The sequence below is a fragment of the Pangasianodon hypophthalmus genome, chromosome 1 (genome assembly GCF_027358585.1).
Source record: "Pangasianodon hypophthalmus isolate fPanHyp1 chromosome 1, fPanHyp1.pri, whole genome shotgun sequence".
In the NCBI taxonomy this organism is placed as follows: Eukaryota; Metazoa; Chordata; class Actinopteri; order Siluriformes; family Pangasiidae; genus Pangasianodon; species Pangasianodon hypophthalmus.
In genome coordinates, this window is record NC_069710.1 from 12,475,034 (window position 1) to 12,501,846 (window position 26,813).

General features: G+C 36.3%; 1 protein-coding gene across 1 annotated transcript; it reads right to left on the reverse strand.

The window, feature by feature from the left end:
- Positions 1-2,401: 2,401 nt before the first annotated feature.
- On the reverse strand, positions 2,402-26,231 carry LOC113533697 (corticotropin-releasing factor receptor 1). The gene is made up of 14 exons (XM_026925967.3): positions 25,356-26,231; positions 23,742-23,832; positions 22,045-22,089; positions 21,838-21,957; positions 17,793-17,878; positions 15,626-15,732; positions 8,466-8,586; positions 7,965-8,118; positions 7,125-7,185; positions 6,864-6,936; positions 5,537-5,622; positions 5,073-5,208; positions 4,098-4,139; positions 2,402-3,300 (listed from the first exon to the last, which is right to left on the reverse strand). The coding sequence occupies exons 1-14, from the start codon at positions 25,377-25,379 to the stop codon at positions 3,160-3,162; spliced, it is 1,287 nt and encodes a 428-aa protein (XP_026781768.1). The 5' UTR covers positions 25,380-26,231; the 3' UTR covers positions 2,402-3,159.
- Positions 26,232-26,813: the final 582 nt, after the last annotated feature.

Genomic DNA, 26,813 nt, shown 5'->3' on the forward strand with positions numbered 1-26,813 from the left:
TGAACATCCTTTCAACCCACTTATTACTGTTTGCCTTTATATATTACAGCTTTATAACCTCAGTGTCACCTAGAAGAGGATGGGTTCCCTTTTTATAGAGTCTGGTTCCTCTCAAGGTTTCTTCTTCATGTCGTGTCAGGGAGTTTTTCCTCACCACTGTCGCATCTGGCGTGCTCATTAGGGATCTAAATCTGTGTCCAGGTTTCTGTAAAGCTGCTTTGTGACAATATCTATTGTTGAAGACAAATAAAATGGAACTGAGTTGACTTGAAATGTGGATGTTACCTGTGAAGATTAGGCAAAATCAACAGAAAAAAGCCATCTCATTGTCCATATCTGATCTGAAGAAGGCAGTGACAGACTACAACTGGGCAATTTCTTTGGCTTCTTCTTTTTGTCTTAAAGGTATGCACATATCACTTAAAACTCCAAATACCTCTATATGGTCAAAAGAGAATGCACCCATAAGGCTTGAAGGACAGGGTTTGAAATATAACAGCGACCTCTAGTGGTCAGGATGCACCCAGTAAAACTCTTGGCTGGATGAATGCTTTCAGGCAAATAAAACCTTTTTTTTTTAAATCTTACCTGTGGTGTAGCTTCTTTCATTTTCACTCAGATGTGTGAACATAATGTTATGCAAATGCTACTTATCTTGATTCTACTACTAAAATATCTCATAATTTCAGGTCATGTTTAGAGAGGGGTTTTTTTTCTTCTTTTTTTTTATTAAAACATCTCTATCCATATATTTATACATGATATATAATAACTGATCTGAAGACAAATATACCTCACTTATAGTGTTGCAAGAAAAAGCCTGGATTTCTGCATTACTCATAAAATGTGGTCTGATCTTCATCCTAGTCATAACAATAGATACACATTCTCCTTAAAAACTGGTAGAACCTCCTTTAGCAACAATAACCTACACCAAACCTTTCCCATAGCAGCTGATCACGCTTGCATAACAGTGAGGAAGAATTTCACACCACAGAACTCTCACCTGAGATGTACAGTATTTCTAGGATTTCTTTCTTTCCCTATTATTGCAAGCAAAGGATCTCCAAACCGTGATGCTCCCACCACCATGCTTCACAGTTGGCATGCAGTTTTGGTATTGAAAATATATTTCATTTATATTTAATAAGTGCTATACATCTCATGTCCGAGACCATGTGGGTGTTCTGCAATGTTCTATGGACATGAATTGAACTTTTTGACACAAATACACAATACCAACACCAAAAACCCCTCAAAACTGTGAAGCATGGTGGAGGTAGCATCACAGTTTTGGGCTACTTTGCTTCTGTGATATCATTCTGATCAAAGCAGTGACACGGGCATGGTAATGTGTGTGTGTGTTTGTGTGTGTGTGTGGTGCTGGTACTGGTTTAATGGAAAAACTGGTGGCTCTGTTTTGCTGGTGTGCTTTGGATCCATTTGTTACCTTTAACATGTACAGTAGCACTGTCAAGGTTTAAAACAACTCCTACTGCAACTCTTACTAACACCTACCTTGTAAGTCACCTTTTAGATGTACATTTAGAGATTTATGGTCTTCTTTTTCCATGCACAGTATGTGTACAGTATGTGTACAGTATGTGTGCAGTGTACAGTTTTCATCCTTTAGCCTTCATCAGATTTTAAGTTAGTGGAACGTATCTAAACTGAGATCAAGTGTAGCTGATAAAAATATATAACACATACACATGCAAAATACTTCTATGTCTGCGGTGGAATATGCCTTTAAGCAGGTCTGTTTATACTGCCAACACTGCACTTTCCACAACAGTCTCATGATTTAGCATTTAGCCCCATGAACCTGAGGCGGCGGGAATAAAATGTTTGTTCAGCTGCAAATGCAGTGGGAGGAATGCTGTTTGTCTGCAAAGCTAGCATGGGCCAGAAATTCCCCAGAAAATAAAAAGGATGACTTTTGGATGGCCCGGATGGATAATGTCAAGTGAAGGTCTCGAAATAGAGAGGAAATTCTAAAGGACAAATGGGTCAAAATGGCGTCCTGATTCAACTCTATGGTATGTTGATGTGGTTTAAATACATTTTGCTTCTAGGAGTAACAGGCTAAGATATGATTTTCTTAGCCTCATGTCATCTATCATTAAACGTTATGTTATCTTCATAGGGTAAGACCGAGGTATGTACTGCTTCACAGGCTACATCACAAAAGAGAGAAAACTGTCTTTTGACAGTTACTTTTTTTTTTTCATTATTGCCTATCTTACTGATAAATACTCATTAAGCTATCTTCTCTGTTATGCTAACCATTGCTAGCTGCTTGTGTTTTCAGGTCTGTTTCACGAGGAGTGAAAGAGGAAAAAGAAAATTCAGCTCACATTTATTTTTTTAAACACAAAATCTTTAATTGGTAGTTCACCAACATCCCACAACAATATAAAGCTAGCCAGCTAGCTGTGAATTCTTCTCCAGAACAAAACTAGCCAATGTTAAAGGATATTAAAGGATATTAAAGAACACCTACATCCACAGACAGCTATCTAGCTAAAGTTAGGGAACATCCCCAAAGTGAGAAAACAAAGCCAACGAGCCAAACAAGCTAATTCTTCTGTACAACTAGCTGATGCTGGAAGCTAATTGTTCTGTACATCTAGCTGATGCTGGAAGCTAACTGTTCTGTACATCTAGCTAATGCTGGAAGCTAATTCTTCTGTACAACTAGCTAATACAGGAAGTTAATCCATCTGTACAATTAGCTGATATTGGAAGCTAGTCAGTCAGTATAACTAGCTTTCTGTCTGATTACCTGAAATAAACAGAATGAAGTCAGTGCTCAGTTATGGAAAAACTGAACCAGTTGAGTTTGTTTATTATAATTATTTTCATGGAGAAGCTTGTACCTTATAAAAGCTCTCCCCACCTATTGTCAGACTATAAATAACTGAGTATTACACACTCAGTTTTTGGAAAATGCTCCAACAACACAGAATGGTCCATTTTGTGAAGTCTTGCCATTGTACCCTTCATTCGTAATGTCATTTCATGTAGGGCCTTTTCTGTTCTTCGCTTATTTTCAGCCCCTGCGTATGTCCAGATGTGGTCAGGGGAGTGAAAATCTTCACTGATAGAGTGCCTGCCTCTTTCTTTCACGGTTCTTTTTCATTTTTATAAACCCCTGTTTCAGACAGAGGTGGACTGTTTGATGCTGTGGAAGCTGAGGCGCGAAGGCGAGGTGGGAATGGACATTGCTCTTGCAACTCGTGCGCGGATGGAATGGTGGTCCTGCCAGCGGTGCCAACGTTTCCGAACTGCGGAGCGGACCTGTCCACAAACACACAAACACACATGCACGTTATAGAACCGATGGCTATTATTAGTCCCCTGGCACTTTTATCTCTGTGCGTGATTCACACCTAGGACATCATGAAAAGGTGAAAAATCAGTGTAAGGATTTACAATTGAGTGAAATGATTTGCATCGAAAAATTGATCGCAGAGGTGCCAACATTGCTAACGAGAAAAAATGAATTTTATTACTAAACCTCTAGCATATGTTGGTAAGTGAGATAGCTAATTTTTCTCACATACATCTGTGTCAAAAGTCTGGTGTAAGCACTTCTTAATAATAAACAAGTCCTCTATGTTGTTTATAGATCAAAGGGGACCAAAGAGACCAAAGCCCCACCCACTTGTTTTCTATTGGTTCACAAGACTGAGACTCATGAATTTACTCGTTGGAGTGAAGCGAAAGTAGAACCAAAGGCGCCTATTTCACGTCCTGCGCCCTTTCCCCTTCAGTCATGTAGCTTTTCTGCTACAAAAATTCACATAGTATTTTACTTGTGTTTGGCCTGGTAGCTGCTTTAGCTAAAAACGAAGCAAAAAAGTTTTTTTTTTTTTTTAGGTGACTCCCATATCACTGTTGAAAAAAAAACAAAAAAAAAACGTAAATGCTTGGTAAGTGCTACAAACACTACTTTGAGAACAAATTCATTACAGACAACTACATGGCATAATGACAATTTTCCTTTTTAATCATTTACATAAAGTCAAATAACATAGTCTCCTAACAAAGAATAATTTTATTATTTGTCCGGTTCAGTCAATTGCTGTGCTTACCTCACTGTTCAGAAAACAGTAGAACACAGACACAAAGAAGCCCTGAAGAAGTGTGAAGAAAAATAAATTAGCATGACAGGAAGAAGAACATCCATCATTTAAACCAATTATATTTCAGTTATATATTTCAATATACCAAGCATATTTCAGTTACATAAATCAGTATATGTTATTGTATCTATAGTAACAATGTCCACAGGTGATGTGTATGGCAAACGCAACACATAATGTAAATAATAAATGAATTGAAAACGTTTTGTTATTTAAGAAATCATAATCGGAAGGATTCTCCAGTGTCAGTACTGTGTCATGGTCAGTAAGCTTTCCAAACAGTAACACACACACATATATGTATATGTATATATATATAGAATATAAGGATATATCCTACCCCAGTACCTCCATATTTGGATGGAAACCACCATTATCTAAAACCTCAGCTGCACTGCCTTATCAGTCAGGCTCAAGAAAACATTTTGAAAGCGGTAGCCTCAACACACTGGGAACACTTCAAACTATTCCAACATCTCATTCCCCTGCAACAATCTTACAACCACTGACACTAAATCAAACCTCGGCATTCACTGCACACATCCCATCAACCTGAAACTTCAAAAACAGAAAACTAAACTCCAGCCTTTACAGTTCCACACTCACACATCTCACTCCATATTGAGTTAAAGATGCAGACTGTACAACTTTAAATTGTTTTAAAAAGTTTTAAATTGGTGGTCATTCCTGTGGAGGTTGTTTAATGACATTTGAGATGCAGCTACAGTGTTAACTATGTGAAGAATATTTATAGAAAATAAATAATCAGTGACAGGGTGCTGTGCTGCGGACTGTTAATTATTTAGCCGAAGTGAATTATTTCCCAATAACCACACTACTTTCAGAGCTGCTGTTTTTGAAAATGAATCAACACCTTCTAATTTGGACCCTGCTTCACCTTCAGCTCAGGTAAATAAGGCCTACCTGAAAGGACTGAAGAAAGGAATTGAAGTAAATGAAGACGATCTGCGAGATCTCGTCCTCTCCTGGGTTGACGAAGAACAGCATGTACGTGATCCCAAGCAGTGGCAGTAACACGAGTGTGGCCTTCACCGCCTTCCTACAGATTTACAGTCAATAAGAAAGAACAAAATATGATTAAAGTTGACAAATGTGACAAAATTTTCATACACTTTTAGACAAAAGGATTCTTCAAGTGGTCTTTGGCTCCAATAATAACACCAATAAATACATTTTTTAAGGTTTCTCCATAACTAACACACCAAAAGTGCCCTATATCCGCATATGTGTCAATGTAAGGATCAAAATGATTGGTGGATTTTACTGGAGGGGGCGGGACTTATGTAAGACAGCCACCATGTTGAGTGTTACAGGTTTCACCTAGAGTGTGTATGTGTGTGTTTATGAGTGTGCAGTCCTGTGTGTACCTGTACTGGATGGTTTCGGATGTGGTGGAGGCTCGGAGTTTGGTCATGAGGATCCTTACTATGTTGAAGAGGAACACAAAATTGATCTGTTGGAAAAATATGGCATATCACAAATTAATCAGCAAATCAGCAAAAAAGCATTTTAGAGCATTTCTACCTGAAAGTATTAAATACCAGGCAAAATCAGTGCATATAGATTCATTTTGTAATAGTGTCAGCCCATTTCCACTGTTTGAAAACAAAATCAAACCTGCTCATTCATGCAATTTTCCAATCAGCCAATCATGTGGCAGCAGCACAATGCATGAAAACATGCAGATACAGGTCAATTAGCTTCAGTTAATGTTCACATCAAACATCAGAATGAGGAAAACTGTGGTCTCTTTGCTGTGGCATGGATATTGGTGCCAGATGGGCTGGTTTCAGTGTTTTAGAAATTGCTGACCGCCTAAGATTTTCTAGAGTTTACACAGAATGACGCAAAAAAAAAAAAACATCCAGTGAGCGGAAGTTCTGCAGGCAGAAACACCTTGTTGATGAAAGAGGTCAAGAGGAGAATGGTCTGAGTGGTTTAACCTTATGGTAGCTCAAATAACCACTCTTTACTACCGTGGTGAGCAGAAAAGCATCTCATAACACAGAACACATCAAACCTTAAGGTGGATGGGCTATAACAGAAGAAGACCACATCAGATTTCACTCCCATTAGCCAAGAACAGGAATCTGAGGCTACAGTGGAAACGACACAGCTGAAGATCAGAAAAAGACCAGGTGATGTTTTTCAGCAGTCTAGATTCCTCGTGATATAATTCCACACAATTATTGTCAGATTGCACAAGCAAATGAGCCTCTTTTTTTGAGATCATAGTAAATCAGAACCTGTGAGTTGACGTTAAGGATGTGCATGGGTATTTGAAACTTTGCACGATTAGTATTCAAACGCTAATATCACTATTCGGATATTTGTTATGCATTAAGTCGGGGAGAAGATATTAAAATCGGAATGCCTTATTTTGCAATACAGTTTCAATAAGGTCCAGAAAGACTACAAGAGAGACAAATCAGGTACCTCAGGTTTGCAGCTCAAACCCATTTTATAGCAGAAGCGACATTCATCTGTGTTTTCATTCACAGATTCAGCAACATGCAACTATCTCTAGTATTCTAAATACCGTTATTACAAACATGCATCACTACTGCAGCTAAAGTTTGTTAATGCAATATAATTTTCAAATATCCCGCTAAGTGTTTGAAGATTTTTAAATATTAATATTCCTTATTTCTTTGCATTATATCAGTATATCTGTACACTGTAATGTCTTCTCACCATAAGCACCAGAATCATGGGGCCCTGGTAGATGTAGTCTGTGTATATGCCCGCTCTCTTCCCAAACCAACACCTGATATTCGTAAAGAAAAGAAAGGTACATTGATCAATAGATGTAAAAATATGAAAAATTATGAAAATATATGAATAACTAGGTCTAGGGTATAGAAAAAACATACTACCATACATAAATTGTAGGGTCATGTCTATACAGTAGTGCTATACAACATATTCTGCCATTTACTTTAAGCATACACTTACTTCTCGTTGTCGTAGTACAGTTTTCCGATGGCCCAGGCGACAATAATAGGGAAAGGAATACCTAAACAAACATATTTATTTATTTATTTACACACGATTTTGAATTTAAACCCAGGACATCGGAGGAGACAGCATAGTAACATTATTTTTATGCAAATGAGCTAATAAAAAGCATAACATAGATTATATCCTCCACACATTGTGATTTCATGATCTTGATGTAGTATAGTGGGGCTCGATTAAGTTGTGCGCACGAGTAATAGAAATAATTAAAAATAACAAGATGTGCTGGATCAAGTGCTATTTTTATAAGCTGTTGAATAATGAGAGGTGGAGCCATATTGTTAAATAAGATTCCTCGCAGATGTTTATTTCAATGCATGCCATCTTCTCAACCATATACCATTGTATTATTTAAATTGTCTCTTGCTTTTATGTTTACGTTATATTACATTTGACAGCAAAGAAGAAATTATATTTCCTTCTTCAGTCCGCATTTTCTATCCCCGATTTTTTTTCCCGGGTTTTAAAGGCAAGCGCTTGTGTTTAAAAGTAGTGGTCCGGATACTTTAAAAAAAAAAATGCTTCTAGTCAAGAAAAATCTGCCAACCTTGGAGGTGTAAACTACATGCATGTGATTTTAATACTCTAAATAAGGAGCCCAGAACACGTGCATAACCCAACTCTGAAGACAAGGAACTTTCCCTGCAAAAATATTGTACTTCAGTTGCTATAGTAATATTGTCAGCTGAAAATCTATTTTTATATTATCTACTTGTATTATATTACAAGTAGTAATGTTTTGTTTGTAGTTTGATGATCACATATGTAGGGACTTACACCATCCGATGCAGATGAACATCCATTTCTTGAGCTTGTCAGTGGAGTAGGTGAGCACGATGGCCGTGTGAAGATAACACCCCTCGCCGAACATCCAGAAAAAACTGGCCATGTGGAAGTAGTTATATGCCGTTGTCACTAAACGGCACCATGGCTTATAGAGTGAGACAGAGAGAGAGAGAGAGAGAGACAGAGAAAGAGGGAGATTTTATTAGTAAAGGACAAACTTTTCTTTAGTCTGAATGTCCTTCATCAACTTTGCCACAAAGTGCTTTTTTTGCTTGTACAGCTGATAGAGATATACATGTTGTTACTGCTGAGGTCTTTCAAATCTTGCCAGACTAAGTGTCTGCTGACTCGAGAGGTGATAAATAATAAATAAATATGAAATATAAATAGCTGTTACACCAACTACCTCCTGTAGTGCACTGGGTCCGAGGTGATCACACTGTATGTCACATGAATGGTTATAAGAATTCGATTTTGTCTTTTGTATCTCACCACATTGCTCTCGTGTACATCAGGGTTCATGGTGAGCTGAACGATGAACCACGTTGCATTTCTCAAGATGAAGGCAGAGATTAGATTCCAGTGGATGATGTTCCTTAGACAGCGAATACTCCTGACACAAAGAGAAAGAGAGGATTATACCACATTCGGATTGGTCAGATTGGTCAGGTGTTGATTCAGACAGTAGCTCTGGCTGGAATTCTAATACATAATCACTTCTATAGTACCGTTGATATGGGGATGTTTTCTGTAAGACTGCTTATTTAACCTTAGTGGAAGGAGTCTCCAGTTTTAGCTCTCTCTTCAGGACAGAGAATTTTGCACTTTCCGGTTTCTTAGTAACAGGAACTAGCTTGTTTCGCAAAAACGTTCCACAGTTCAACAGTATACGTAACTATAATTGGTTAATTTCGTTGGTCATTCGTTAATAAAGTAAACATTGTAATTATGGGCATAATTATTCCTATGACAGCCTAATGATTTACCATGGTTTGCGATTGTATTAAAATAAAAATTCATCAATGCCTTCTGACCAATAAGAATCAAGAATTCAAATGCATTATGGTATAAACATAAAGAACATATTGCTACGTTTCCAGTTAAATGAAAATAGACAGTAAGACAGTTAAGATAAGTAAAAATATCAATAATTGGTACCCTGCTGACTTTTGTGAGACTAGAAAGTGTTGTATTAGCTAAATAAAAAATAAATTGAACAAAATATTTCATGTCTTTCATTCCTGATATATACAAAACCTCGATTTTTTAAATGTGGTGGAATGGGAGCGTCCTGATATCCAAAACACACATTCATCTTACATGAAGATGCTTGGACATTGAGCATTATCTTTCAAAAGGAAAATTGAAAACAGTTATAAGGTTAACACTTATCTCTTTTCTGCTAATTAATAATGCCCATGTCACTTGATATATGCTGCAACATAAAGACACCAGCCTAGTTTCTTTTTTCAAAGTGCATACCATAAATAATCTATAAAGTCTCCATGACTCTTTGGGGACTGCACTTGTAGCGTGACGTTCCAGAAACTCCTGTTACTAGTTACGGTTTTTACATTTTGCACCGGTCCCATTCCCAGCATATCCACTGATTCCCATAAGTCATAATGCTAAAAATAAACCCAATCTGACCCACAATATTAGAAGACCACCTCGGCACTCTAGGGGAGGTCTCTCACTTCCAAACGTATTTATATTTCATATTTATTTATTATTTATCTCCTGCTGAACCGCTCCACTCCCAGGTCCCCAAACACTCTCATCTGGCAGGATACAGAGGATATTTCCAGGAGCTCAGCATTAAGTACATCATGTGTATATGATGGACGAGAGTGTCTCTTAAAAGATCATGAGGTTAGCTAATGCTAGGTTCATTGCTTAGCCAGCTAAAAATATCTTAAAGTCATCTTTCCACTCGAATCCAGTGTGACGTTTAACCCAATTCAGGATTAAATTAAGAAATAAATATAGGTAAATTAAGTAAAAAGAAATGATACAAAAAATATTTCAGCTATAACTAAAAAACTATTTAAATTTATAATGATTTTTATTTATTGTTAAACCAAATTCTAATCAAGGTAATTTTTTTTGTATTAAATTGTTTAAGAGATAAAATAGTTAAGTAAAAATAAAAATAAATACATCATAGTATGTTAGCTATAAATAACACGACAATAAATTTATAAAGGAGCTTCATTAAAAATTTTTATTTAACCAACATAGACAAAACTCTATTCAATGCAATTTTTTAAACATACTGCATTCATTTGTAGCTATAATTAATTCATGTAATTAATTAAAACTTTCTCATTTGTAAATAAACATTATTTAAATGTAATTTTTCTATTATACCTACATAAACCAAAACAAATTCTATTCATTGTAATTTTTTAAATATATTGAATTAATTTGTATTAAATAGAAATATTAATTAACTAAACTAATTCGTTACATATGCTGTAATAAGTCAAAAAGTAATAATAGCAACAGTGAATGAATGAATGAATGAATGAATGAATGACACCTTATAATAAACCTATAACAGTCTCAGAAAAATAAGTAAATAAATAAATAAACATTTCTGTGATAAAAATAACTGATTAAATTAACAAAGAAAATAGACTGATGCAGAAAAAATAAATATTTATGTTATAAAATAAAAGATACAACCGAATTACATATTTGAATAACTTTTTGTATTTGCTTCTAAAATAGCCGTTTGATATGCCAGTCCATGGACTAATCTGATTAACTGCTCGTTGCTTTGGTGACTGCAGAATATGTGATGACGCAACATATTCACTCAGCAAACACAAAACAGGCACTAATGCAGGGCATTGCGCTGGCACCGAACCCAATTTATATGGCTATAAAAGTTTTTAAAAAGCCTTTAAACAAATTGGTTCCATTGGCACAGAGGGATCAGGACAGCTGTTGCCAACGTGTGATCCATAAACTGTTGGGATTTTATAAAACGTTTCCAAGCAGAAAGAGAATTAAGTGATAAAACAGCCGACTTGTTCATGACTCAAGGGTATTAACATATGGTGTTTAGAGTTCTAGATCAAGCTCAAAAATAACACACCGTTCATGCAGACTGTCTGAAATGTCCAAGAACATAACACAAAGGCGAAGACACTACAGGCATGAACGACAAGTTCGATTTGGATACCCAAATGGCATCTGTAACACGGCTTCTCTTAACCTGTAATACTAAAAATTTCAAAACTCAACAGAAGAATGTTTCCTTCACTGTTCTGATCCACAACTCACATTATGCTATAAGCTCCGCCCACTCAGCAAAATCACGCCATGTCATAAATCCAGGAAGTGCTTGTTCTATGACATACATGTCAATTTATGTGTCACTATGATATACATATGACATAAAATTTCCTTTAGAAACCATACAAATTATACTTTGTCACTTATTACAGATGAATTTCCCAAAATTTTCTAACCTCATCCAAAGACAAGATTTTTGGTTTTATTAAGTATGCAGCTTAGCCACCTCTCTGCTATCATACAACAGCTACCAACCAGGGAGGATGAAGGTTAACACGTGCTTCCTCCGTGACATGTAAAGCCAGCCAACCACATCTTTTTTTTTTTCCAACTGCTGCTCATGCTCTTGCAGAAAAATGCTATCTACCCTCTTCCACATACATGAGCTCACAGATGCCCTTGATTGGCTAGTGACACTGTGATTGACAGGAGGGAAAGAATAATACCACGGTGTCCACATACTTTTGGCCATATAGTGTCTTTCTCAAACAGCATGGTGTTATTCTAACCAAACAAATTGTTTTTATTCAATTTACTAAATTTACTAATTTACTCAAGTAAATTAATATGTCCAAAACAAGCACTATTCTGGGAGCAGGATGTTTGCATGTAATGCTGCTGTGTAAGATCCATCCCTCTGGACTCTTGTTACAGTGCTTGGTTCACTGTAATTGTACTTGTACTTGAGTTTTTTTTTTTTTAAATAAGGACAGTATGTGCAAATTTGAAATGATCAGAATACATCAGTTTCCTGCGGAACGTCTACACACATAAAGCCGCAGCAATGTCTGAGACAGAGAAGACGGCGTCCCTGATGAGCGTCCCTGACCTAAATTATCAGCTATCTTCAGTTTTCAATGCTTCAATGGAAACCTGTGGAGATATCGGCATTTCACAGCTCAACAGCCAACCTGTGCAAACATGTACACATAAGCCATTAGCTAGCTGAGTGAGCTAGACTAGCTAGCCAGGTATTTCGATGTTTCACAGTATCATAGTGTCACTTCAGCCTTCGGTAGTGATTGCCTGTTGCATTAAACATTTCTGTTTAGTCCTACTATGACCCATGTAGCTAGAAACATGGAAGAATTAACATGAGCTAGCTAGCTAATAAACCTAGCAAGCCAAACAGCAAAGTCAGCTAGCCAGCTAACATTACCTGATATACTGTTCATATACTGTTCACTTCAGCATAGTTTGGTTAACATCATTGTTCAAATTTGCATTCCTCAGATACAGAACATTTTCAGATGGTTAAAGTAACTTACTCGATTAGTTTCTTACCAGACGAGTGATTTATGACAACAGTATCAGTATTTTTACTCAAGTCAGTGTGTTTTGTACTTTTTCCACCATCGCCTATGTCCTATTATTCTGTGCATCAGCTCCGGTAGAGCAAGCAATCCGGGGGAAGAAAAATGTTCTGGCCACCAAACTGGACACTTTTAGCCTCTTCATGTTTACTAAGCAGATGTTTTGGGGCTAGCAGTTGTTAGCGTTTGTTGGTATCCTAGCAATGCCATGAAATATTGCTGCCGTTAAAACCTACAGGGACTTCTGTAGCTCCTGAATCCTTCTGTAGCCTTTTAGACACTGAATCATCAGGTGGTAGGATGTGCTCATACTATTAGAATGAACTAGTTTTATAAAATTAGGTCTCAGTTTTAAGTAATTTCGTTGCAAATAATAAAGAATAAATTGAGTAAAAAGGTGTAAAAATCTACTTTTATGAAAGTTAGTTTAAAGGTGCAATAATCGATTTTGTTTAAGTTCTCACTAATGAAAATAACCTGGAAAATTTGTAGAACATGATAAAAAAAATGGTTTAAGCCATCATATCAGCACAAGTGTATTATGTGGGTGAGAAGACTTGTTTGGAAGACGGCGCGTCGGGCCAGAATGCTTGTTTGTGTTTACATGGAACTTCTGTCATTTTATTGACAGTCCTCATCATTCATGCACTTCACCCACTTCTCAGTCTGTTCACAAAGAAAAATATAACTGGTATGTGCCTAGTGCAGCCAGATATTTGTTCTGCAAAGAAAAAAAACTAAACTCATTGTGCTTAGAAAAAGAAGCTAGAATAAATATTGGCGGTGGTTTTCCAAGGTAACGAATGTGGTAAACAATTTTTTTTTTTTTATCACTGATGGAGCCAGGTAAGGCAATGCTTTGGATAAACCACCTTCACAGAAATGTATGCATGCAGCTAACAATACTAACGGTGAACAAACAATGCTAACATTGTATTACAAGGAAAAAAACAAAAGGACAGAAAAGGCACTCTTGATCATTCTCGCAGCAGCAAATCAGTATGAGCCGCTAGGTGTTTAGCTACTTGTGAGGTGAATTCCTCCTACCATGGTTCGTATTGTTATATCTCCATAGAGAAGTAAGGCAATGCCCTTAATAAATAAACAGTTTACCTCAAATCCTTGTTAACTCTAACTGAACTCCATTGGCCACCACAGATTCTGGGGGGCGGAGCTTTGTGTACGTATGTGGGAATGGGGGTGGGCTCATGGAATACAAATATTATTCTGACAAAACATAATATTGACACATTTTGACTATTGTACCTTTAATGTTACTTTATTGAATAAGGAACCTGATCTCATGAAAAATGAGTACCATAAAAGACATTTTGTTTAGTCTAGGGGTATTTATTTTTGATCATACATTCTATGATTTTAAATATCCCACTGTATAATTAGTCATTAGCACTTGTAGATTATTTCATTAATTTGATTTATTGTGAATAATTTTGAGCCTGTTTATTATACAAAGTACTTTACAATTTTAACCAAGCTCAATCAAGATTATTATTATTATTATTATTATTATTATTGATATTATTAATAAACCATTCTTGGTACTGAACTAAGTCGTTTGGATCCCACGGTGCGCACACACACACACACACATACACACACACATGCTGTGCTATTGTGGACTGAGTATGAACTGCTATTGTTATTCTGTGATGCTGGACTAAAGCATGTCCTACTTTGAAGTTTTCTAGACCAAAAAGCAGCAGGGAGGCAACGGAGAGAGAAGAAAACATCACCATACATCATGATATACGCATACCAAAGCTTCAGTCAAGTTGTAAAGGTCATGAATCATATTCACCAGAAAAACCTTTACAACTCTTATTATAATCATCGTCTGACCTCCATCTCTCATACAGTCCGAGGTGGGAAAGTTCTTCAGTCATTGTACTTCATCAGACACTTTACATAGGTAATATTGAAAATGAAAACATTATTCCACTCATTACATTTTCATTTAGACCTTCCAAGTACTTCCTATAAACCTGAAAAGATTGTGACTCAACTATTTTTTTTTTCAGTTCAATTCAATTAATTGCACTCTGGTGCATTTTAACTTTATTATAGCAGTACCCCAATCATCCTTTCACAAAGTCTCATTTTTAGTCTTACTTTCTCTTCGTAAATTAATATTACTTTAAAAAAAATCTGATCTCATTAAAAAATGGGCAGAATTAAAATGAATTATGACTTTGTCTCTACTTTTTGTGAATCAAATCATAAGAAAAGTTTCAAACACTAAATCCACCCTTAGCCCTAACCTTACACTTCCTAGTATTTTTCATGCAATTTAAGAAAATAGTTTTGATGTAAATCATTAAATCTTCACTTACTTACACTTAGGAGGGTTCCAATCATGTGAACATAATGTATAAGTAAGGAATAAAACACTTTGAGTGTGCTGTTTTAGGAAACTAATCAACAATAGGTTGGTGTGAGAAAGTAAACTTACTGTTACCACTCCAAAGATTCGTATTTCACTGTAACAGCATGTCCTGAAGTGTTTTATAGCACAACAATTTCCAATGATTGAAACTTTTTATTCATAGAAGAATGAGAGCTTGTAATTTTTATCCGTTTAAGGTTACATTTAATGCTGTAGAACATCTTGAAGCAAGTTACTTTGTGTTACGCTTACATTATAGCAGCTGGAAACAGTCATTCACTCACTTTCTGTTGAAGTAAAAAAAAACTTTAAGTGCTGACACTGGAGACTCCTTCCACGAATGTTAAATAAATGTTTCCTTACAGAAAAACATATTAATGTTTAGTTAGAAAACAACAGCTTTTTTTTATGTTTATTACTCAACTTAGATTAAAGTTCAGAGTTCCTGTGTAAGTTGTTACTCTAGAAACGAAAACTTACTTTTTTCTAATATAAACCTATGATTTGATTGGTAGCTGGTCCTACTGTCAGAACTTCTGCAGTTCTTCTGGCCAAGAATTCAACAACATTGTGATTTTTAAAAAAAAATATCATCAAAGATAAAACTTGTTCTGTATTTTTTCCAGCCTTACCTGAGTCGTAAGAAGATGATGAAGGCGATAAAGAGAGTGAACAGTGACAAGCAATGACCCAGGTAGTTAATGATGACAGCTATTCGATAATGCAGCCTGCTCTTCCTCTGCAACACACACACACACCCAAACCAAATTAACATCTGTCAAGAATTGAAAGTATCTATCTATATTTCTATAAATACACAAAGTTCATATATTCAAAATAAACAATATTATCACCATGGACATTTTGTCATTATCTATAAATGTAAAAAAATGCTCTATACATGTAATTAAGTACTTTTTTAATACAGTATTATAGAAATATTGCAAACTTTGCATAGGTAAAGTGTCATGATATCTTGCGTATAATTTTTCCATTAGCATAGGCATTTTACATGCCTCATTTGTTAGCGTTCTTACGGTAGGCATGCTACTCCAGAATTTACAAAAGCTTGGTCAAAACATGAATGTTAACATCAAAAGAAAAACATTTGTTATGCAAAGCAAATTGTAGCTACATTGAAATCATTCTCGGAAGATACTACTTAGCTAGCTACACAAAGTATGTAAACCTTACGTAGTTTTGTTGGTGGGGTAGAAAATGAGTGAAACGCATATGCTAAGATTTTGAAAAACTATGTTAATGAACTGTATTTTGTAACAAATATGCAGTAACAGCTTGGTCCACATGGGAGAAGTGAACTTGTCAGCGACTAAGTCTCGTTAACAATTGTAAAAAAAAAAAAAAAGTAAACATAAGGTTATGCTAACTGTAAAAATCTTTAAAAAAATGAAGCATATGAAAGAATATGCCATGTAGATGTCTGCTTCCTAAGTATATATCATAAGCTAGAACTATATTCAAGCTAATGTAACATTGGAAATCTCATATGGACACTAAGTGGCAATGATTGGACAAGAAAATATGTTTATAATGGTTATAAAATAACTTCTTAACTAAGATATTTTCAAGGAATGACTCTAAACGTGGATCTCTGTTTATTTCCTCCCTCACACATGATATAACGTTCTGCCGATAGTGACTCATGAGCCACTCGTGGGCGAAAGTCGACCTTGATGAATGTGCGCTATGCATGCGCTGTTGCCGATTTCAGAGCGAATACAGCCATGACTCACTTGCTTGATGCGTTCCTTAATGTTTTCATTATTAATGTTTCGCTAATTAATTTGCGCAGCCAGTCGCTCACATACAGCACAATGGCACTGACTAAAAGTCTGCTATCAGGAAAAAAGTGAATGCGCACTTATGTTTGTATGTGTAAGAACATTTTCACATCAGTTGGCTGTATAAATCCTGATCTGCACATCACCACAGTGTTAACAATGCTAACAAAAAAAAGGCCTAGCAAGATTTTGCAGGATTAAACCACAGAAACACTTGCGTATGTTGGTGGAAGAGACGGCTCCACGCAAACAGCATAAATGATAAACACCACATTCAACCCTAAAACACAGCCCCGCCCTCTTGTTTTGTATTGGCTCACGAATTCACGAATCAACATTCACAGAGATAAAGTTGGAGTGAAGCGGAAGTAACAGCTACCAGTATGCAAATGCACATCTTTCGGGTCCTACGTCCTTTCCCCTTCAGTGAATCCCCCTTGTTTGGTCTGACTGCTGTTTTTGATCAAAAAACAGAAATGAGTAGTTTTCAGGTGGCTCTTGTATCGCTGTAGCAAGGGGTCAAAAATTGCTCAAACTAAACTGCTGCATCAAGTTGAACGTAAATTTTTATCCATTTTGTCTGAAACTGTACAGTATGTTTATTAATATAAATTCAATAAATTTATATTGAATGAGATATAACTCAAAAGGTTCCATCACCAGTGGGAAAACCTTGGTTTCAGACTCTAGTTCGTCTAATATTGCATCTAATCTCTCCAGCTTCTCATATTCCATTTTATGGACGTTAGGTCACTTGGGAGTGCCGTATCTAACCCCACTTTTATTACTATGTCTGGCCGATTCGCTCTTGCTTGTTTATCTAGACTTCCCACAGGATCTTATCTTTGTTAAGTGAGGTTCTTCATGTTTGGAAGTCTAACCATTATATTAAGCAGAAATTCATGTGCATGATCCCTGCTACTTGGCTATACATGTTGTTCCTGCCTGCATGTGTTTTTGTGTAGTTGTGTGTGTGTGTATGCACATCACACATTACCTGTACATTGAGAATAGCTTTGCACTGAGAGTAGTTGCTTTTGGAGGCCCAGGTCCCATTGGCCAGACACTTCCGGAAAATTTTATCTAGGGAAGAGAAAATGAAGCATGATACGTTAGATAAATTTGTGAACTAAAAAGAGTACTAATTCAACCTTTCGTCCTTGTTTCACCTTTTCTTGTTAAATACAGTGTATTATGATTGATGTATATCACTGAAATCAAAGATTATCATATTTTTAAAGCTGCAGGAGGTAATATTTTGGAATTTCAAGCTACTTGCAGAATAACTAGTAACATAGGTTGTACTACCAGCAATGGAGCTGTTCTCCATTGGCCCACTAACTCTAGCTAGCTAGCAAGCTAAAATTGTTGGTGTTCTGTGTATTTTGTTGTCAAACATATTATGCATGATTCAGATGTTAGCACGCTAGCTAAACATTGAGTGGTAAACATACGCATGACGACAAACCATAGATGACTCTCTCTAATGATATAACTCAGTTAAAAATACAAAAAATATGGAGAAACAAACAAAAATCTTCCATACCAGCTATCATCTTGCTAAGAATTCTGCAATATGGCAAAGATACAAATTCCACAATAAGGATAAATCCATTGACTGTCATCAGTAACTTCTAATCAAATTAGAGAACAAAATATACCTTACAACAATCCTGAATCTTTTTTCCTGTTATAATTTAATACTGGACTGAATATCAATCTATAAACAAATTTGATACACAAAATGCACACGCATCTCCAACTAATCACTACAGATATCAAGAGTACTTTTGCTAAACAACTTGGCAACTGGATAAAGATACAAATTCCACAATGAAGATAGATTTGGCAGTTTGGCTTCCTTTAATTGTTAACATTTTAGCACTTATAATTTTTCTGCCAGTTTGTTAGCAAAACAATTATCATGATTCACATCTTGTATAGCAAAAATGTATCAGTGGCCAAGTTCCTAGATGCTATACCACAAATTTCCCTTCTGTAGTTCCTGCCTCTATTCTGAGCAGATTCCAGATTGACATCGCCCATCTGCCAGAGATGCCAAGAGACTTGGCGCATGTCCAGAGAATGAGACACACTGTTCTCTACTCGACCCTTTAACCTGCATGCAAACTAAAATGCAGGTCAGCTGTGTTTCCCCTTCGACTTTCTGTGTTTGGATGCCACTGTACATAATTCAATTACATTTCAAGCTTGGTTAAGCAAATAAAATATGTCCATTCGAGACACTTTGTTTTATTAGTTAGAACGTCCTCAAAATAAGGATTGCTATGTGCTGTTAATTTTGTGCTTGTGTGACACAACATTAAATCTGTCACTAGTAGACTAAAAGAAGGACTTGCACAGATTAATCTGTTATTTGAATTCTGAATATTGAAACTAGTGTTTATTGAACTTGGAAAAAATATAGAAATGTAACAACATGAAAATTGTCAACTACAAAAAGTACATTTTTACAATACTGACAATGTTTGGATTTTATTCACCTTACAACACATCAGAAATTAGTAGTAGAATGGTGTGAAAATTTCAGTGCAATATAGACATATATTGCTTAATCATTAAATACACTGTTTATAGCTGCTGTAAAATAAGGAATAACAGGATGTTTAACATTAAATGCGACTATAAGAAGATACAAATATAACATGTCGTTCTTTAATAAATAAAAAAAAAAACAAAATGCTGTGGCGTAAAATGAATAAAACACTTCAGGGCATGCTGATCTTACAAAATAATCCCCCAATGCTTTTTTCCCCCCACTTGCTTTATTTCACTATTGCGACATCATAATTTTTATTCAAATGTTTACACGAATACACTCCTAACACACAGCGCTGTGGCCATGTCGCTGCTGTGCTAAGAATAATTCACGACCCAAACAAAATCTTCCCAGTGGTGATCCCTTTCCATTGATAGACACAGTAGAGGGGAACTGACACTGGGGACTCCTTCCAGAAAATGCAAAATTAATCTCTCTGACCAATCAGAATTGAGAATTCAAAAAGTACTGTGATATTAGTATATGTAATGAATTGACCAATAAGTGTAGATGCAATGTAGGTCCTCAGTGTTTGTACTGTATTTATGAGAAAGCGTGACATAGAGATTCTGTTCTATTTTAATACTTTATGTGTGTGTGTGTCTGTATGTGTGTGTGTGTGTTCTGTGAATTATTACCATGTGAGATTGATGGCTAGTAAAACTAAATAAAGAGGTGAAGAATATCTTTGTGACTGATCATTCACAAACACACACACTTACTCTAATGTGTACGCACGCCACACAGTCTAGCAATGTACTGAATGTTGACTTCATTAAAGTACTCGCGTAAAAATAAACCAGAATACACATTCTGCTTGCTCCTGTTATCCCCCTACATTATATTTCATATTCCAAAAACAGGAAACCCAGACTCCTTACCACCTCTAAAAATATTAAACAGCACACTATAAACTACACAGATCCTACGCAGAACTACGCAGAACTACGGAATTCAAATCATATATTAAAAAAAAAACAAGGGATCTTCCCTGAAACAGAGTTTGATTGCTAATTATTTTAAATATCCCTTCCCAGATTCAGATTCAGACGCCAGTGCTTCTAGGAAAGTTCCTTTTATTCAGAATCAGGTTGCGCCCGCTAAATTAAACTGTGTGTAGTTGACCCCTAAGAAGCCCCCGCTCCTCACTCGAGGATCTCACGCAAGAAAAAAGGTCAGAATCGGATGTGACTCGGACACGCCTCTGCTTTCGTAAAACTCCACCCCTTGTGCGTAACTCTCACACAACTTCCGATTAGTCTGTTGTTCCGTCAGCATACCGATCCTCACTAGGCACGAATATCTCAACTCTGAATGGTTTTAATTAAGACACCACAAGCAATACTGAGATGCACGGGTCAAAGGTCATAAGAGTAACGAGACAGGCAGACGTGAAGATAAACAGACTGAAACTGTTTGCCTCCTGTTAGGACAAAACAACAAGAAGAGGAAGAATATTAATTTAGAATAACAAGACATTTAATATGCTAGAATTTACAGCTGTTCATTAATTACTACTTTAATTTTCCCTTGCTCCATAAGATATAAATATTGTCAAATAGTTTATACAGCCACTTTTGGCCTTTCTAACTGCCTCCAAGCTCTTTCCCATCCACTGAGCAGCTTTTGGATGCTCTCAGAACACATCATAAACTAAAATTGTGAACAGATCCTGTTTACGACATCCAATCGTTAAAAAAAACAACCCTGAATTTTCAAATCTAAACACACAGAAGACAAGAGTCTTTTACGCAGTAATGTATGTGAGCTTATGCTCCTATTAGAAATAAACACATTTGAAATACATTGTGATGAATATTAGACAATGGCCTGTGTTTTTTTTTTTTTTTTTTTTTTTTCATCATAATATCACTTTTGGTTAGGGATTGTGAATTAACTCCCATGACAATAAGTACTGAAAACTTTGTCCATATAAGGAAAATGATGGATAAATTGGACAAAATGGGTCAGAGAGGGCACACAGTATGGAATGTGAATAGGGACACTGTGTGTGTGTATGTGTGTGTGTGTGTGTGTGTGTGTCTTGTGGGTGTGAGAGAGATATTAGCCCACAGTTAGTGTATAGTGTCCAGTGATGTGATGAGTGGAGGAGAGCGATGGAGTTATCATCAAGGGGCACTGATACTGATACATGCAACAGAGGTATCTAGAACGAGAGAGACTGTGTGTGTGTATATATATATATATATATATACATATATGTGTATGTATAGAGAGAGTGAGAGAGAGAGCAAGAGAGACTAAAATAACAGTTCCAGGTCAGTAAGGTCATACCACAGACTACAAATGAAAAACTAATGCAACAAACACACATTTGTGTCTGCCGAGTGCTGCCAATTCATTTCCTGTATTCTTTATAAAAATATTGTGACAACATGTCCTGTTTTTTATTCATTTATCTGACTAATGCCAGATATTGTCTCCTCATTACATGTTGTGATGTTTTAAAATCTCTCCTTACTAGTGGTGTTGTATCGGACTCCATAGAGGAACTCTGGACACGAACGTGACACCATTTCCCCAGCCACGCTGCGCGGCCAGCAGGTGCCGATGCCATCGATAGCTGTTCTGCAAAATACACCTACACAAAGATAGGGGGATTACCAATCTGTCATCAGGGGAGGAAATGGATGGCACAACAGAGAACAGCTATAACCATGACACATACCCGAGTTATTAGTGTCAGAGTGATTAGCAGCATCCAGATGGTACACTGATTAAAGAGAGACAAAACAAAAAGAAAGTGATAAATCCACATTTCAACACAAAACCACTAACCAATTTTATCTAAACAATACAGATCCAAAATGTACACATATAAATCAGTAGTGTACTTGCTAACACGCTCTCTACAGTTTCGAAGTTGTTTTAAAAATAAAACAAGACAAAAAAGATCTTCCTTTCAGTATTCGCTTTAAATTCTGGTTAGCAGGTTAGGGTTTCGAGAAAACATGGCATCCTGACCCCTCCAACTATTGTATGAAGAGTTTTTACAAAGGTAATTTAGCTATCTGTCTTGTAGCTAACATTTTCTTCTGATTGCTAAGTCTGCATATTATGACTTAAAAGGCAGCATTAGCATTGTCTAGCATTAGTTAACCAGCTACTTTGAAACAAAAGCTAAGCCTCTTTTTTTTAAAGAAATGTCTGTGTTTCTATGTTGCTCTTTGTAATTCGGTATTTCTTGATAAGTCTCTTTGTAAACAATACATTCGGCTAACATGACCTGACAGACATTTTATTTAACATGCTAGTTGCTTTAGTGGTTTAGCTAGTTCAATATGTTAGTCAGCTTGCTCTGATACAAAAGATACGCCTTGAAGTTACTATGTTTGTAAATTGCTAGAAGTAATTACTAACGTTAAATTTGGCTAGCTATCATGAGTTTCTAGCTAGCATTAGCTGTTTAGTAGTTAGTTGTTATCTTGTTTTTTGCTGCAGAAGCCAAGCCTATTTGACGTTTCTCTGCTTACAAGTTGCTAGAACACAATCGTAACAATAAAACTGGTTAGCTATCATCACATGACCTGACAGAAAGCCTACATAACCTGCTAGCTAGCGTTAACTGTTTAGTTCTTAGGTATGGTAGTCAGCTTGCTTTGTGATACAAAAACTCAGCATTTTTTTAAAGTTTCTATGCTCTCCTAATGTTATATTTGGCTTGAGAGACATCTTACGTAACTTGATATGTAGAGTTGATTAGGTATTTAGCAATCAGTCAGTTTTTTTTAATACAAAAGTAAGCCTTTTCGAAGTTTCTATATTTGTAAGTTGCTATATGCAATTCATAATCGTTGTTAGAAGTAATCAACACTGTTAAATTTGGTTAATTATCATGGCATGACCTATAACTTATGTACGCTGCTACCTAGAGTGGGTTGTTTAGCTAGTTAGTTATGCTAGTTTGCTTTCTGATACACAAGGTACACCTTTTTGAAGTTTCCTTGTATGTAATTTGCTATTAGTAATTCCTAATGTTACATTTTGCTAGCTATTATGACATGATCTGACAGCCAGCTTAGGTAACTTGCTAGCTAGTATTAGTTGTTTAGCTAGTTTGCTATGTTAGTCAGCTTTTTGATATAAGAGCTTATGAAAACACCTAGTGGGAAATTGTGAGTAAACAAATGTCACATGTAGAGCCACTAGAAGCTAAACAAGTAATTGTGGACTTTGGTATCATGGTAATATGCTAATATAATATCAAGTTAGCGATTTAGCTCAATGTTCATGACTATTCCATAACCTCTACAAAGTATATCATTGACAGGACTGGATGGCATGGATATCTACCTAACTGACTGAATATGAGATTAAAGATGCTCACACACACACACACACACACACACACACACTGAAACGCACATGTTTGGTTTCCAGAAGCCAACATTAGCACAGCATTGCAGGTGAGATCAGCTGACACCTTCACAATCACAAAAGACAAGACAGACAAAACCTGAGAAACGAGAGCGAGACAGAAAAAAAGAAAGAGAGAGAGAGGACAAAATGTCATTCTTTTTGCACTCAGTTGATCCCACATCCTTTTTTTTTTCTTTTTTTTATGAGTTGGCTATTTTAAGAAAAGCACAAGTTGCACGTGAGCCAAAGTCAACACTTCATATCAGTCGATATCAGCTGACAATTCAGCTTCTGTGTCTGCGTGTAATGACAAGCCTAATATAAACACTGCGTTCATCACATCGGTATGCATGAGGATTCAATACACTTTCATATCTTGAACTTTTGCGAATTACTTCAAGCATATCGATGACAATTATCACGTATGTAAGGAATAAAACACTTAGAGGTGTACTGTTATAGAAAAATAATCAAATCAGTATCGAAGTTACTGTAACCATCCAGAAGCTGATTATTTTCCTATAATCGCATGACGGGTTTTATTCCTTTTATACCACAGCAACGATTACAGCTACTTATGTTTATAAGAGCAGCTCTGACAGTAGTTCGGTTGCAATACGTTATCGTTTCTATGGTAACTGTATACACTGATGTTTGTTTGCTGGGCAGATGATCTACGTGAGCGTGTTATCGTTATAAATTTTCTGTTTATTTAACATCTCCAGTGTCGCCGCTTTGTAACAGTAAGAGGTAAAGCTGTAATGTTAAGGTTTTTTTTGTTTTTTTTTTGCGTTTTCTTGGGAATATGACAAGCTTTTTCCTGTAGTAACAACTGTTTATAGCTACTCTATCAACAGGGTACTAACTTGTTTCAAAAATGTTACACGACATTAACTATAAACTGATATAAGATGTACAATGTACAACAACATTCTTTAGTAAATAAAACACTTCGGAATGTGCTGTAATTGGATAGTAGTCTACTTCAAGGTGAAAACAGTAACTGCCCTTCGTGTCAAGTCGCATCATACTGCCTCTTCATTGATTAATTTCCTCTAACAGCATGCTTTGTCATGTTTTTTTTCCTTCACAGTATAAGCTGTACAGAAGAAAACAAAACGTTGCAGGAAGAAATGGGAAATAGACCAATGACTAAACACGCTGGAATAAAATATGTGAAATTTATTTATATATAAATGTATTTTATTGATTGTTTAATTCCAATAGCAGTTCATTTTTCACTTACTGTATATTGTATAATTGTTATTTTGCATTGTTTTAGTTTTGACTTGTTAGCTTTTTGTCATTTTAGGGTTTTTTAAAGTGATGACACACACTCCAGTGTGGAGGATCAGGATAAGTTCAATACAATAATGCATGTTAAATCAGAATTTAATGCAGCCTACAACATAGCACAATTCTCTCATCAAATGTTTTTTTTTTCAGTCCTGCTCCTTGAATCCTCCTAAACTGCACATTTCAGCGTATTTCCCTCCTCACACACCCATGTTCACAGCCTGAAGGGCTTTACAATGAGTTGATTCAGGTGTAATGGATCAGGAAAAGTGAAAATGTGCAGACACTTAAGGAGGTCTGGAGGAAACAGTGCATTAGTCTCACCTTTAACATTAGGCAGATCCACATTTTCCCTTCCAGTTGATCAGATGGCAGGCTTATTAATCAGTTCAGCTTCCCAAACAACATCCTGTTTGACTTGACTGAGGTTTTGTTGGTGGGTTTTTTTGTGCCTTTAGTGTGAAGCAGTCTCCATCTCCATGCTTCTGAGTTGTCATATTTATTTAGAGAGCTGTCACTTTCCCATGCTCATGGAAAAGAAGAGATTTTTAACCTATGTATGCGTGTGGAGATGTTGCATGAGGTAAACACTGCTGCATTATCCTGTCGAGGATGCAAGTTACTCACAAAAAAATATTAGGATTTACAAATTGCACATGTCCAAAGAAGCAAAAAAATATCCAGGTGATATCGTAGTGCATGAATTATGAAGTGAAATATCCAATGCATATCAAGGCAAGTCCAATTTTTTCAGCAGATAAATGTCGAGAACTTTCTTTTTTTTGTGGTCTTCTTCTTTTTTGTGTAGTTTTCTCCTTAATTTATTTGTTTTGCCCATTTAATCGAGCTCCTGTTAATCCTGTTAATCCATTGATCGTCTCCGCTTTCTCTTCAACTTCATCACGGTTTGAAGGGGAATCACGCACCGTCCACGCGCGCACTCAGTCCCGCAACCTGACGCTCAGAGGGAAGCTTTGATTGGCACGCGGGTGGGCGTGGCTGACCGTTAATAACCCCCGCAGCAGCGGCGCATTAACCGGCGGAAAGTGTCTCACTGTCCTCCATCTGCCCGCGTGGTCTGCGCTCGTTAAACGCTTCTCAGAGAAGCGGGTATTTGTTTTCCTGGAAAAATGGCAACAATATGTGCAGCCTATACACTGTACAGTAACTGAGGCACGCACGCGCTTCGCCTCGGACTTGCAGGTGTCCCGGTCACGGCCTGCGCGCTCGCGCGCTCCCGGGGTCCATTACAGAGGACCGGGCCTCGGGCGGAGCTTCCGGAAGCTTTTCATGACCTAATGGCTAATAGTCCTACTACTACTACTACTAGCAGCCTAATAACAACAACAACAACAACAATAATAATAATAATAATAATAATAACAATAACAACAACAACAACAATACTACTACTACTACTACTAGCCTAAAAATAACAACAACAACAACAATAATAATAATAACAACAACAATAACAACAACAGTACTACTACTACTACTACTAGCCTAATAATAACAACAACAACAATAATAATAATAATAACAACAACAATAACAACAACAGTACTACTACTACTACTAGCAGCCTAATAATAACAATAATAATAATAATAATAATAACAACAACAACAACAACAACAACAATACTACTACTACTATTACTAGCCTAATAATAACAACAACAACAATAATAATAATAATAATAATAACAACAATAACAACAACAGTACTACTACTACTACTAGCAGCCTAATAATAATAACAATAATAATAATAATAATA